The sequence below is a fragment of the Artemia franciscana genome, chromosome 9 (assembly GCF_032884065.1).
Source record: "Artemia franciscana chromosome 9, ASM3288406v1, whole genome shotgun sequence".
NCBI lineage: Eukaryota > Metazoa > Arthropoda > Branchiopoda > Anostraca > Artemiidae > Artemia > Artemia franciscana.
In genome coordinates, this window is record NC_088871.1 from 177,058 (window position 1) to 192,347 (window position 15,290).

Consider the following 15,290-nt stretch of genomic DNA (forward strand, 5'->3'; position numbering starts at 1 on the left):
CTCCATTTAACATCATAGCTGCCAAGTTTGTTGTAACACTTATCATTCCTCTCAACTAATTTTAAAGTAACCTTTGTATAAAAACTTGTGCCTGTTCCCCTAACCAGGAATTCACTTCCACTTTTACGTCGTCATCATCATTGTAACATTTGCCACTGAGGTGTTGCTTGCGGTGGAGAAACGGATGGTAATCACTCGGCGCAAGATCACGACTGTATTGTAGGTGATCTAAAACTTCCCAGCCAAAACTGTCCAACAAATTACGGGTCTGATCAGCAGTGTCAGGTCTTGCATTGTCATGAAGAAGGCCAATTTCCTTTGTCAGCATGTCAAGTTTTTTTTTTTTTTTTTTTTTTTTTTTTTTTTTTTTTTTTTTTTTTTTTTTTTTTAATCGCTCCGCAGAGCTTTCTGGGGGTTAGGCAGTATGCTTCTGCATTGATAGTGGCTCCTCCGTTGCATGAAGTCGACCAAAACAACACCATGCCTATTCCCAAACACTGATGCCATGATTTTGCGCTGGGAAAGAGGATGTTCGGCCTTCAAATTTTTAGGGGATTGTGTGTGTTTCCATTCCACGTTTTGTTGCCTCGATTTGGGCGTGATATGCGAACCCATGTTTCGTCTCCAGTTCAACCGGTTGCCACCTCGGTGGCAACCGGTAAAAATTTGACGATGATGTATGGTCCTTACAAATTTTATTGGATTTAGAGTGGCAAATTACTTTATATTGGCAAATGCTAATTTACTTATTAATATTGAATAATAGATGAACAGTAGAAATTTTTTATTACTATGCCATCTACTAATTTCTTGAATGTTGAGCACTTAGTCTTTGAAAAAAAAAGTACTCGGAAAACTTTCTTAGCACTTTCTAATCCAAAAAAGATTAAAAATTAATAATAGCCTTAATAAAAACGACAAAAAAGAACAACAAATAAATTAGATTGAAAAACTACTCGCCTTAAAATAGAAAAAAGTAAGTTGCAAGTGCTTGCTTATGAATAAATCATTCGAGAAATTATCACGTTTAACAAAAGTTTGAATAATTCCGCGATGCTAGAATGACTTTATTTGTATTTACCATCAATAATAATTTGGCTCGAGATGTTGAAGCAACATTATAACTTCGGCTTCAACTGATAAAAATAATTGTTATAGAAGGTTGTTTCTAATAGTTTCCAAATAAAAGTTTCTTCTTAAAACTTTTTCGATTGTCTATTCTAGTGTAGAACATTAGCTATTATGGGATATTATCCATTTTCAGGTCGGTCAGTCAATTATCTTAATTATTAATTGCGATTGTACAATCGCAATAGTGTCAGTATTTCACTCATAAATGTTGTAACCTTTCTAGTTTTCATCAGCTCAGCTCAACTTTTTGAAAAAAACTTTTTAGGAACAAAATATCCAAGGAATGGATTGCTGTTAGGCTCCCCTTAGCGTGTGCTGATAAAACAAACAAGGAATTCCTGCGTAAAATGAATAAAAAAATTAAAATTATAACACATACAAAGGTATTCATTTGTAAGGTGTTGTCTGGGAGGGTGGTTTGAAGGGTAGGTGTAAGTGACGGAGGTTGGATTTGCTGTTATTATTTCTCTTCTGTATTTTATCTACCTGCTATTGTTTGAATTCAGTTTTATAGTTGTAGTGTATAAACTAAGGGCTATTTATTCTGCTTTTATTTGATAATTAATAGATTTAATAGTTAAATAGGTACGTGGTCGAAAGGGTTGTTTTTTATTTATTAATTTTTGGAAGCCAAAACCTCGAACTTGTTTTAATTTTTACCTAATCATGATAATACTATATTTATGTTATAATTCTCATTGCTCAAACTCCTTCATAGCTGTGATGCTACATCTACGCTAAAACTTTGAGGTTCAGACTAAGTAGGTTGTCAACTGATTTATTTTTTGTATCAAGATCACAGAACAGCTTGTAAATTTTTGATTTACCATTAAACTGTTGCTCCTTTGCATTTGTACCGAGGACGCGGGGGAATATAGGATAAGTAGTACCATTAAGAGGCACACGCGACATATTATTGTAGCTTGAATAAACAAGAAAATCCAGAATAAATTGAAGATCAAAAGAATATTAAGGGAGTGAACAATCCCTGTTATGATTCTACTTTAAAACATTATTATAATTCTTATTGCTCGAACTTTTCACAGTTATTAAGCTGCATCCAATCTATATCTCACGCCACATCTACATACGCTAAATCTCATTGTGTCTAGAATAAACAGGAAAATCCAGCATAAAATGAACTGAAAAAAAGAAGTATTATGATTCTACTTTATAACGTTTATTTAATTCTTGTTGCTCAAACTTTTCATAGTTATTAAGCTGCATCCAAACTAAACGTACGGAAAAAAACAACAAAAAACAAGGATAATTTTCAGCCAGCGATTAAAACTGGCTGAAAAATATACTTTTTTAGTTTGTTGTTTTTTTCTTCATTTTTGTTTTCTTTTTTCTTCTTTTTTTTTTCAAAAAAAAAACGACGGTAATTTTCAGCCAGTAATTTTAACTGCCTGAAACCACTTCATTGGCTGAAGTATTACCCCCTTTTAGTATATCTTTTTCCGAATCAAGTGATTTATTAGACATGAATAAGTGACATTTTAGTTTATTTTGAAGCGTTGTTAGACAAAAAAAAAAAAAATAAATAAAAAAAAACAAGGGAAAAAACATGTTTCGTCGAATGCGTGATCGAACTTAAAGTGTTGATTTTCAAAATTTGTCGTTTATTCAACGTCTTTAGTTAAGTCGAGATATTTTGTTAAGTCGTTAAGTCGATTTCAGAATTTATTTAACGTATATTTAAACTGAAACTTTCAAGTTCAGGCTGAGTGGGCTGTCAGCTGATTTATTTTTGTTCGCAAGAAAACAGAACAACTCATAATTCATATAATAAATATATAATTCATATTATAAATAATTATAAATTTATATTATAAATAATTCATATAATAACTCATAATAAATAAGAAGTAAATGTCATTAAGGGTAACTTAGTTACCTCTTTGTTTCTTTACGAAACATTATTACAATTAGATGCATTACAATTAGATTTACAATTAGATGCAAGGGTACCGTTTCAATAGACGCTAGGGCCCCGTCGGTATCGGTTGCTTGGGGCCCCGTTGGAATTTTGCTAGTGGCCCCGTTGGTATTGGTGGCTAAGAACCTGTAGGTATTGACTGCTAGGACTCCCCTTTGAATTGGCTGCTAAATTCCCCTTTGGAATTGATCCACAGGGGCCCCATCCCCCAGGGGAAAAGGTTTGTAGGGGGTTGGTTGAATTGGCTGCTAGGCCCCGGTGGAATCGCTCACTAGGGCCCGGCGTCTTGAAGGTTTTCTTTACCTAAACCTTACGGATTTTTTAAACAATCAAAGAAAAAACAATCTCAATTATTTAACAAGCACCTGTATCTTAAGGAAGCATTCCCTATTCCGTAATATCCAAAGAAATCATGATTTGGTGGGGAACGTGAAGGTTTTTCCCTACATTCTTAGGTTTTTTAAACATGCTTTGTCTAGAAAACATTTCCTTATGATGTAATTAACACATGCATCTTGAGGAAGGTTATTAACAGCTAGGTCTTGAGACCTAATCTCAAACTTTTGACCTGAGACCTGATCTCAAACTTTTCATAGTTATTAAGCTGCATCCAAACTAAACGTACGGAAAAAAAAAACAACAAAAAACAAGGATAATTTTCAGCCAGCGATTAAAACTGGCTGAAAATTTTACTTTTTTAGTTTGTTGTTTTTTTTCTTCATTTTTGTTTTCTTTTTTCTTCTTTTTTTTATCAAAAAAAAAACGATGGTAATTTTCAGCCAGTAATTTTAACTGCCTGAAACCACTTCATTGGCTGAAGTATTATCCCCTTCTAGTATATCTTTTTCTGAATCAAGTGATTTATTAGACATGAATAAGTGACATTTTAGTTTATTTTGAAGCGTTGTTAGACAAAAAAAAAAAATAAAAAAAAACAAGGGAAAAAACATGTTTCGTCGAATGCGTGATCGAACTTAAAGTGTTGATTTTCAAAATTTGTCGTTTATTCAACGTCTTTAGTTAAGTCGAGATATTGTGTTAAGTCGTTAAGTCGATTTCAGAATTTATTTAACGTATATTTAAACTGAAACTTTCAAGTTCAGGCTGAGTGGGCTGTCAGCTGATTTATTTTTGTTCGCAAGAAAACAGAACAACTCATAATTCATATAATAAATATATAATTCATATTATAAATAATTATAAATTTATATTATAAATAATGCATATAATAACTCATAATAAATAAGAAGTAAATGTCATTAAGGGTAACTTAGTTACCTCTTTGTTTCTTTACGAAACAAAGAAATATAATTTTTGTTTCTATCTTTTATTTTTCTTTATGTCTTTGCTATGATAACAATTAACGTTATTAAGCTACTGAAATATGTGCAACATGTATGTAAGTTTGAAGTGGGGGGGGGGGGGTTGTTACTCAGGGTCTCACTTTTGATCCTTCCAATATTCACATTAATGATTCTTGTCTGATTCTGATATAAGTCTTCGTAGTCCTTGCGTGGTTCTGAGTTATAAAATGCTCATCTTTTACTAAAATTTATCTAAAGTTTTGAAGTCGATTGTTTGCATAGTTTGACCGCCTTTCCCTTTGGGTGGGTGGGGGGTACATCACGGTGCTCCTGGAGGCTTAGTTTTGAGTTGGAGGTTTCCAACTATTGTGATTAGAATGGTCATCTAATAAGAAAAACTTGGTGCAGTGCCCGGGGTGTGTAAAAGTTATAAAAATGGTCGACTGGCACCCTCTGTATTTATATCACCCAAGAAGAATTAGAATCACATTTTGCATTCGAATGAGCTTTATCTGAAGGTTATAAGCTCAGAAATATCGCGATGTATCAATCGGATCAACAAGTTCGAACTGAAAGTCTCGCCATGTTTCGCCATAGCAAAGAGATGTTGAGCGGAACTTACCAATGTCTTAAATGTAGGATAGTGGACTTACTTACTTGCACTTGTGGCGGGAATCAGGCGTTTCCACCTCGCCCGGCATCGATGATCTTAGAGACCTTCTTGGACCATGTTGATCGATCTTGTTCCAGCTGCTCTGCAAAGGCGAGCCACTGTGTTGACCATCTGTGACCAAATTTTCTGAAACCCCCTATTGGTTCAAGGTCTCAAGGATATTGGTCCTTGAACCTATTGGTTCAAGGATAGTGGACTTGCCCGTCGACTTAGTCTATTTCCATTGAATCAGGCGAGAAAACGTCTAGCAGTAATTTTGAAATATTCTGATAAACATATAGAACAACATCGGAACTAAATTAAGAATATTCTTTTTCAGGTTTAGATACTCAAATCCAGGAAATTAAGGAATCCGTTGAGTTACCTCTGACTCACCCTGAGTACTACGAAGAAATGGGTATTCGTCCACCTAAAGGGGTGATTCTGTATGGGGCCCCTGGCACAGGTAAAACACTCCTTGCCAAAGCTGTCGCAAATCAAACATCAGCCACTTTTCTAAGAGTTGTTGGATCTGAACTCATTCAGAAGTATCTGGTAAGAGTTTTCCTTTTGTTTTTACTTTATTGTTGTATTCCTTTTCTTCTACTTTTTTCCCCTTCTTCTTGATTTGATGTTGTTTTACTTTGTTATCAATCAAATGTTTTCACTAGGAAACATTTATTACAAAATGCAATTAGTTATTTTAGTCCCTATACCAATTAATAAATAGCTTAATTTTACCGGTACAACCAAATTCAGATTATGGAAGTTTATAAAAAATTAAGTTTGTGAAAGTTGTGAAGAAGTATTCTCTGTCTCCAGGGCTGCTGTTTGTTGATTTCCAATTGTGCCATTTATTATTGTCTCTGATATGCAAAGGATATTAAAATCTCAATGCTGTGTTTTGCCAGCTATATAATTTTTGGTCAGGTCACTCATTTCATAAATACGGTCCAACACCCTTTAAAGAGGGATTGCTGACGTTTCAGAGCATCTCCAGCTTGCGGTTTTCTTGAAGGAGATGCTGATAGACCTTCCAACCCATCATTTACGGGGCATGTCGTACAATGAACTGGCTCTCTTTGATCTGCTTTTTTCATAATGGGTCATGGTATAAAATGGACCGAGAGATTCCATCTCACTTTCTATGCTTTTAGTACGTAAAATTAGTAAAACAAAAACGGGCGATTGAGCAAAGAAAAAAAAAAATTAAAACAAACACTAATTCAAAATCAATCTTAATTACGATTTAAAACCGAGGCGTGTAGTAATTAGAAATATGAATTATATAAACGCTTGCATAAGAATAATAATTTCGTGATAATTAGATCGGAAGATTAAAAGGTAAAAAGTAGTAAATAAAAAAAATAATAAAAGCTCGTTTTCAAAGTAGATTGAAAAGTAAAAAAGAATTTTTGCTAGAGAATTTATGAATATAAGTGAAAACATGCAGCGCAAAATGGCCTGAGCTAAATTATACGGTCCTACACCCTTTAAAGAGGGATTGCTGACGTTCCAGAGCCTCTTCAGCTTGCGAGTTTTCTTGAAGGAGACGCTGGTAGATCCTCTGGATCACGTGCTCGAATTGTAGATGGAAAAAACTCTAGTCCGTAACCATTGGCATTTGATACCACTGTTGCAGCAGTCAAAAGAGTTACCCTAAAAAAAAAAAATATATAAACATATTATATATCATAAACGTAAAAAATAATAAGAATTCGTTTTCAAAATAGATTGAAAAGTATGGCCTGGGCCAAAATGGCCTAAAAATTGGATAGAAATGTTCAGCTGGATTGCTGGCTCTATAGAGTTGACTTATTGAAGAACATGAATTCAACAGGGAGACACCCCTCAACACCAGTCCATCTCAACGGGTCTAATTAACTGAGTTCCCTTGTATGAAATATTTGTGCTTGAATGCTTTGAAGTCTTTGCTTCAACGTGGCCACACTACAAACAAAATAGATTGAAAAGTATGGCCTAGGCCATAGATAATATGATCTTTTTAACTCGTTTTTCTCAACTCACCGACCTTTGTCATAAGACCAATTAGTCGAGTGTATGTAAAGCCCTTTGTATCTATGTTATGTTGCGTTGCTGAGACGTTTTATTAACAACCGGCTCACACATAGTGTCTTTTGATTTAGAATTAAAGGATTATAAATTTACCCCTGCACTTAAGCCACTCTTTCGCTAGCAGTGTGGCCAGGGAGTGTTGTCACTGTTTTGAGGTAGTGTGGTCGACATACACCCAAATCATGTCATAGCCCTATTTATATAGCACCTCTATTTTTGCCCTGATTCCTGTTAAGATGTCCCTTGGCGGGACTGGGCCTTATATATTTAAAAAATAATTATTTATGTTTTGTCGATTAATTATTATTTTCTAAAATTTAAAATTTATTATGTGAAAACGTCAGCCAAGGGCATTTTGAGTTTAACTAGAAAAAACCTAAAAGATGCACCAAAAATTTGTTTATATGCATTTTTTTTTGCATCTTTATGAGTCGGAAAAAAACCTCTGAGGGGTTTCAAACCCGAGCCAATACTCCGCTGGATACGACCTTGCTTCCAGTCCATTCATAAATTATTATGATGTTTGAAATTGCCTATTGTGCTTGATTATCAACACATTTTCTTATAAAAAACAAAATCTTGGCTTGTGATCAAGGCTGTATTCTGGGAAGGGGTTAGAAGGTTTGAACCCCCTGATATGTTTGTCTGACTCGTAAAAACAAAAAAGAAGCCTTTTTTACCCCCTCCCCCTGAACAGAAATCCTGGATACGGCCCTGTCTGTGAATCTATCAGTGTTGAACTTGAACAGCCTCTTGTTGATCTTTTTCCTCAGACGGGTGGAAAATATCTTGTTGATTTATTTCTTCAAACAAGAGAATAGTCAATTTCATTTAGCATTTTGGTAAATCAACGTCAATAGCATTTTGAGTGTAACTTAAAAGATTCACGACAGACTTTACTCATGAGAAACATTTTATAGGTCTGAAAGTTCAATGTAAAATTCGTACAATTTTGAATGTATACCCCTCCCCCCTCCTCCAGCTCAAAATATAACCACCTGTATGCCCTAAGATAACCACGAAAATATTGTCAAATAAAACGTACTAAGGATACAAGACTTCAAATACCATAATCAGAATGCACTGAGATAACTATAAAAAAAGAGGCTAACCATATTAATAAACCCCTATACTGTGAATTTAAACTTACCCCTCCAAGTGGAACATCCAAAATGAACAGATATCCTCTTTCAGTTCTTTTTTGAAAAATAATCTATAGTTTGTGACGATAAGATTTTCCTTGATATGCCCAATATGAGGATATAAGTAGGTAAATTCTTTTCCAGTCCCGGGTAGCTTGTCAAACAGTTTGTGGCAACAAACTGTAGTAAGGAGCGACCCGGCTCAGTATTAACCGAAACTCTAAAAAACGGAATTTTGATACCAATAGTTACATCAAAAGAATTGCATTTTAATGCTGATTTTAAATATATAAGTTTCATCAAGTTTAGTCGTACCCGTCAAAAGTTACGAGCCGGAGAAAATTTGCCTTATTTTAGAAAATGGCCTTAAAGGTGATATATTCTTAACGAAAATCACACCATTAGATTCAGCGTATCAGAGAACCCTATTTTAGAAGTTTCAAGCTCTTATCTACAAAAATGTGGAATTATGTATTTTTTTTTTGCCACAAGACAGATCACGGATGCGTGTTTATTTGTCTGTTTGTTTTTTTTCTCAGGGGTAATCGTATCAACCCAGTGGTCCTAGAATGTCGCGAGAGGGCTCATTCCGACGGAAATCAAAAGTTCCAGTGTCCTTTTTAAGTGACCAAAAAAATGTAGGGCACCTAGGCCCCCTCCCACGCTCATTTTTTCCCAAAGTCACCGGATCGAAATTCTGAGATAGCCATTTTATTCAGCATTGTCAAAAAACCTAATAACTATGTATTTGGGGACGACTTACTCCCCCACAGTCCCCGTGGGATGGGGCTGGAAGTTACAGACTTTGACCAGTGTTTACATATAGTAATGGTAATTGGGAAGTGTACAGACGTCTTCAGTGGGATTTTTTTTGGGGGGGAGTTGAGGAGCGGGGGTTATGTGGGGAAAACTTATCCATGGATGAATTTGTCATGGGGGAAGAAAATTTCCATGAAGGGGGTGCAGGATTTTTTAGCATTTAAAAAAATGAAAAAATAAAAGTTTTTTCAACTGAAAATAAGGAGCAGCATTAAAACTTAAGACGAACAGAAATTATTACGCATGTGAGGGGTTCACCTCCTAATACCTCCCTCTTTACGCTAAAGTATTTTTAGTAATTTCAACTATTTATTCTACGGCCTTTGTGATTCAGGGGTCAGTCTTAAGGAATTGGAACAAAATTTTATCTTCAGCGTAAAGAGCGAGGTTTTGACGAGGGGGTGAACCCCCTCATATATGTAGTAAAAACATACGAATATAGAAGTTCGTTACGTAATTTATGTATATATGTACTAATAAAAACGTTCGTAACAAATTAAAAGTTCTAGTTGCCTTTTTAAGTAACCAAAATTTGGAGGGTAACTAGGCCTCCTCCCCCGCTCCTTTTTTTCTCAAAATTGTCCGATCAAAACTATGAGAAAGCCATTTAGCAAAAAAAAAATAATATGCAAATTTCGTTTTAATTATTCATGTGCGGAGAGCCAAAATCATAACATGTATTAATTAAAAAACATTCAGAAATTAGATAAAAAAACAAGTTTTTTTTAAAACTGAAAGTAAGGAGCGACATTAAAACTTAAAACGAACAAAAATTATTCCAGATATGAAAGGGGCTGTTCCTTCCTCAACACCCCGCTCTTTACGCTAAAGTTGTTTACTGTTTCAAAAAGTAGACTTGAGAGAAAGAGTCAAACTCTAGCGGAAAGAGCGGGGCGTTGAGGAGGGAACAGCCCCTTTTTGAAAAACTAAAAAAAAAATTGTCACATCCTAGGTTGTGAAAATAATTTTTGTCAGATCTTCATTTTTTTAATTCCCTGCTCCCCCTTCTCATACAGTTTTATCAATTAGTGCTCCTGTTCTGATTGTTAGGTTTAATCTATGCTCGATTTCACCTACCTTTTTACTTCTTCTATTAATACAGAACCCTTATTACACCACCACTGGGGTTTTAATCGCCTACTATTTAAACAAAAATGAATTTAAAACCACACAAGAGGTAAACACATAAAATAGAAACATGAGTTCAATGTATGTCTTGTATTGTTTTGGATGACGCCATAAATATCAACATAAAAACAAGTCCAAATAGTATTGCCATTTATTATTACAAGTCACAATTAACATGAGTTCAATGTTTGTCTTGTGGAGATTTGGATGACGCCATAAATATCAAAATAAAAACAAGTATATATCCAAAAACGGCAGTCGGCGCCACTCTGCTAACCTGACATGCTGATATATATATATAATACTTAGGCTCAGTATGAACCCAAATTTAATTTGTATAGTTAGTTCAATTTGAAGCTCAAGTTTGAGTAATTCATCCAGGGAGAGAGGTGGCCAGAAATCTGTCTTTTTTTTTCGAGAAACCAAAAGTATTTTTTGTGTTGTCTGAATCTTGTTTTGATCAAGCTTTTTTTTTTTTATTCTTTAAGAAACCAGTACATATATAAATTTTGTAAAAGAGAATGCATAAACCTATAAAAACAATTCATATCAAGTCCATACCTGCGTTACTTTTGCCGGATAATAGTAATACAACTATTCCCTGAAAAAATTTTGTAAATTAAAAGAAATAAAAATGAAAAAAAGCAACAAGGATACACCTAAGGGAAAGGGCTTTTTGGGCTTATTCCTTTCCACATCCTCCCAAATCCCAAAACATCAAAATATAGTTGAGCCAGATTCACCTCTCAGAGACTCTCTGTCTTATTTTTACTGTAATTAGCCATGGCTCTGAAGTCTGTCATCGCTTCCACCAAGTTGATAATTCAAAAATCAACCTTAGAATACACATTAGAAAGATAGCTCCACAAAAAAAATGATATAGGACAATTCAGTCTCAAAACGCAAATTTGAAACCATCCTCCCTTCCCCCCTCAAAAAAGTGAAATGTGAAATGCAGAAGAATATGAAATATATTTTTTATTTTCGCGTTTTCCAATTACTATTTGAGGCAAGCTATGGCAAAATGAAAGTAGTGGAAAGTATAGTTTGTGCGTGGAAGAATGCTCAAATCGTAGAACTAACACTCGCTGCTTTTTTTTCCAAGGGCAAGTGAATAAGATAAAGTGTATGCAAAAAGCATGTATTAGCTAGTGAATATGAATTTACGCTTCAAGACCATAGAAGAAGCATATCTAATTAAAGATCAAAAATCTAAAACAGGTAAACTTAACGAATTAAAAAGTAAAACCAAGCGAGCCTATTATATACATATACTAATATAGACTATTATACACAAAAATAATATATATACATATATATATTGCATATATATACACAAAAATAGTATTATAAAATAGTATTGTATACAAAAACAGTATATTATAAAGTATATACTATTATATAGGAAAATAGTATATACTATAGTATATACAAACTTCAAACAATGACATATGAAAGAAGCATGTGTCATTGAAGAATCAGAAATCTAAAACAGGTAAAGTTAACGAATTAAAAGTAAAACCAAACGAGTCCATTAGAATGATGAGATTACAAAGGTCATAAGTCAGTCTTTTGCTTCTTAATTAAAACGACTTCTGCTACTTGTACATCTTGAAATTGAACAAAATGAAAGTTAAACTTTAATTTAAAGAGAATCAAGTTTTAGGAAACAAGAAACGGGACTCGAGCAAAACATTACCATTACAGGAATTACTGTATAGAGCAGGGAAAATTAAAGCGAAACAGTTTATTTTGGTCTGCATTGGCGTGTGCTAATGTGATGCGATAAAACATCGCGTTTTCATTAGAGAGGTGTTGTCATGAGAGGTGTCTTATTAGAAAGGTTTGAAAAGCAAAAATCTTCAAAACTGTGCATTTAATACATATATTTTTAAACATACGTTGAGGATGCAGCAGGTCTCCTTAAATATTTGGTAATTTGCTTGTTTTCAACTTAAATTGACCTCTACTAGGACGACAAACTATTTTTTATATATTTGGTTCAGTTTCTTTTAAATTCTAATAAATAAAGCTTTAAGTTACGGAGAAAATATGAAAGCCTTAGTAATTTACCATGCATAAATAACAAGGCATGGATCTTGAGCGAAGGCTGTCTCAATAAAATACTCTTTTGCTAAAGTCACGTGAACTTTAGCAAAGTTCGCGTGAAAGTGTTAAATGAGAAAAAAAATGTAGTAATACTGCGCTGTTGTTTAAGAATGATATCGCAAAACTAAAAATAGTATATATTTTGCGAAAAAAATTGGTATTTCCTTAGTACATCGGTGTCTATCAACTTTTCTTTTCCATGTTTACTAATCGACGTAAGAGGCGCTTAAGTCAGCTATTTGCTTTTTAGTACTATTTGACAATTTTCTAATCTTCTTTTTATCTATGAAATTTCGATTGATAAGGTGGAATTTTTTGTTGCTGTAACAGGACGCAGTGGGGTTGAAAAACTACAGTGTTGCACAGCATAAAGTCAAAATATACTAGCTAAGTTTATTTTTCAAAATTTTAATTTTAATCTTAAATGTTTCTGTAGCATGCCCTGGCCATTTTCGGCTATTCTTTTGTTGATATACCTTTTTTCCTAGATCATAGGCAGTTATGGCTAGGTTAGTCTAGAAAGCAGTCTCATTCAACAAAACACAGTATATATGCTTCCATCGCAAAATAATACAAAAGTAAAAAAAAACAATTATCAAAAAAATGCCTGCTACCCGGAAATTTTTGAAAGTTCTTATGACTAAGAACCAAACGAGGGATGGTCAGTAGGTTTCTTAGCTTTTTAACTTGCTTTAAGATTTCACTTGTTAAAGAGAAATGGTGTTTATATTTTCTTAGAGACGAAGTTGAGTTTTTTCTTACCGATTTACCTCACTGTTTTCTTGTACAAGATCAAATTTTTGTCATTTTTGAAAAATAGTTTTGAATAAAATTCCAGTAATAAACTGGCAAACAGGTGGATAAAGTTCATATTTTTATTACTTTTATCTTTTTTAAGGGGGATGGACCCAAACTCGTTCGTGAGTTGTTTCGCGTCGCTGAAGAGAACTCTCCATCCATTGTTTTCATTGACGAGATTGATGCTGTTGGAACAAAGAGATATGAATCAAACTCAGGGGGCGAACGTGAAATTCAAAGAACTATGTTGGAACTGCTAAATCAACTTGATGGATTTGATTCTCGTGGGGATGTCAAGGTCAGTAGTAGTGCTTGAATAAGAACTCAGTGGCTTAAACTGCGCATGGATGCTTACATGTAAAGTCTGAGTCCCTAGACTTATCTCCCCCTAATCTCCCCCTAAAATTACTTTTGGAAGTTTTGGTTAATCTATATCTATTTAGATATGCTGAGTGTATTTTTTTAGTATATACGAACTATTTAGAAACTGACTCAAACAATGATAAAGAAGAGGGAGAGAGGGTAGGGGTTATTTTAGCTAATTATAAGAATTCAAAAACTAGATTGAATCAAATCAATCCGACAGTAAAAAAAAAAAACTGAAATGAAATTGTATAGTTTTTGTTTTAACAATAATTATTTATTACGTAGTTAAATCTATAGAACGAGCTGTAATATTATATATTATGAAAGAAATCAATTGGTAAAAAAGTTGTTTTTTGGTATGTGTTTGTATAAGTTATTGTCTAAATAGTTTGTGTATCTTGTAAACGACAAATTTTTTTTGTATTTGACTCCTTTCCGTAAAACGTGGTAAATAATAAACTTTAAATCGTTGCATTTAGGAAATAATACCTTCTTAAATAGCTTCCTTTGTTTTTTTTTTTGACATGTTTTGTTTTCATAACAACTGCTACTGTTATTCGCAAACAGGATTGAATTGAAACATAAGAAAATACAATTAAGGCTAAATGAAATTTCTTAAAATGGAAAAAAAGAATCAGGATTAAGCTGGACAAAGATTGAATAAACTTAAATGGTGGGACCAAGGCATATCTATGTAAGGGAGAAAGTGAGCATGTATCCAACAAAACTCTAAAAGTTAATTGAAAAGATTTTAGAGACTCAGAGAACCGATACCCTCAGAGACTAGTAATACATTTGAATACCATTTACCATCTGTTCTTTTCCCCTCCTTTTTTCATCTTCTATTTTCCTCCACAATTGCTTTTCCTTCTATTTCACTAGTTGTAAATCATGCATATGTTTAAAACTTATGCATGATTTACAACTTACCCCCATATAAAAAAAATCCTTAAAATATTCCTTAAAATTTTTTAAGTACTTAAAGATTTAACTCTTTTGAGTACAAAGTTTGAACTGATGAATTAAATTTGACAGGATTTATTCAATGAGTTTTCCCAAGGGTGAGTAATTTTAACTCTATTGATTACAAAGTTTGAACAGATGAATTAAATTTGACACGGTTTATTCCTTGAATTTTCCTAAGAACTAAAAAGGTATAACTCTGATGAGCATAAAGTTTGAACTGTTGTATTAAATTTCACACGGTTTATTCCTTGAATTTTCCTAAGGACTAAAAAGGATTAACTCTGTTGAGTAATACATTCATATTATGTACATACATTATAATAAATACATTACATATAATAAATAGATACATATATTATTTCCTAGACAGTTGGCAACTTCAAACTTTCTTTGAATTTGTTTTTACTGGATTGTTTCAATTTTCGGTGATTATGTTTATAAATGTGAGGTCACCGAGTTTTTCATTTTTTTTTATGGGGGTAATGCTTATCATTTTTCCCAAAACCAAGAAACAAGAAAACAGAAAACAGACAGAAAAACAGAAACAAACAGAAAACAGAAACAAACAGTAAACAGAAACAAAAAAAAACAGAAAACCAAGAAGGAAGGAAAGAAAGAAATTTTTTTTCTGGGGATAAAAATGGATAGATAAGTATTGCTATTACCCAAATTACTAGGTGAAATAATCCTCTTCCATCGTAAGGATTAATATTCTATCGATTTAAGGAACATTGGAAAAAGCAAATTTCTCAAAATCGACAAACTGCTGACTCGTATTTAATATTTTCCTCCATATTAAGTTTTTGTTTAAGAATCTGGTATATTGTTGCCATTTTTTCTGTTGTAAAGCTTTAATAAAT

General features: G+C 33.3%; 1 protein-coding gene across 1 annotated transcript in view; it reads left to right on the forward strand.

The window, feature by feature from the left end:
• Positions 1-15,290, forward strand: part of LOC136030849 (26S proteasome regulatory subunit 4) — a 59,856-nt gene that overhangs the window by 29,132 nt on the left and 15,434 nt on the right. Inside the window, exons 6-7 of the mRNA XM_065709894.1 lie at positions 5,367-5,581; positions 13,199-13,396. Coding sequence (XP_065565966.1) covers positions 5,367-5,581; positions 13,199-13,396 — 413 coding nt within the window. The remainder of the gene's footprint in view (positions 1-5,366; positions 5,582-13,198; positions 13,397-15,290) is intronic.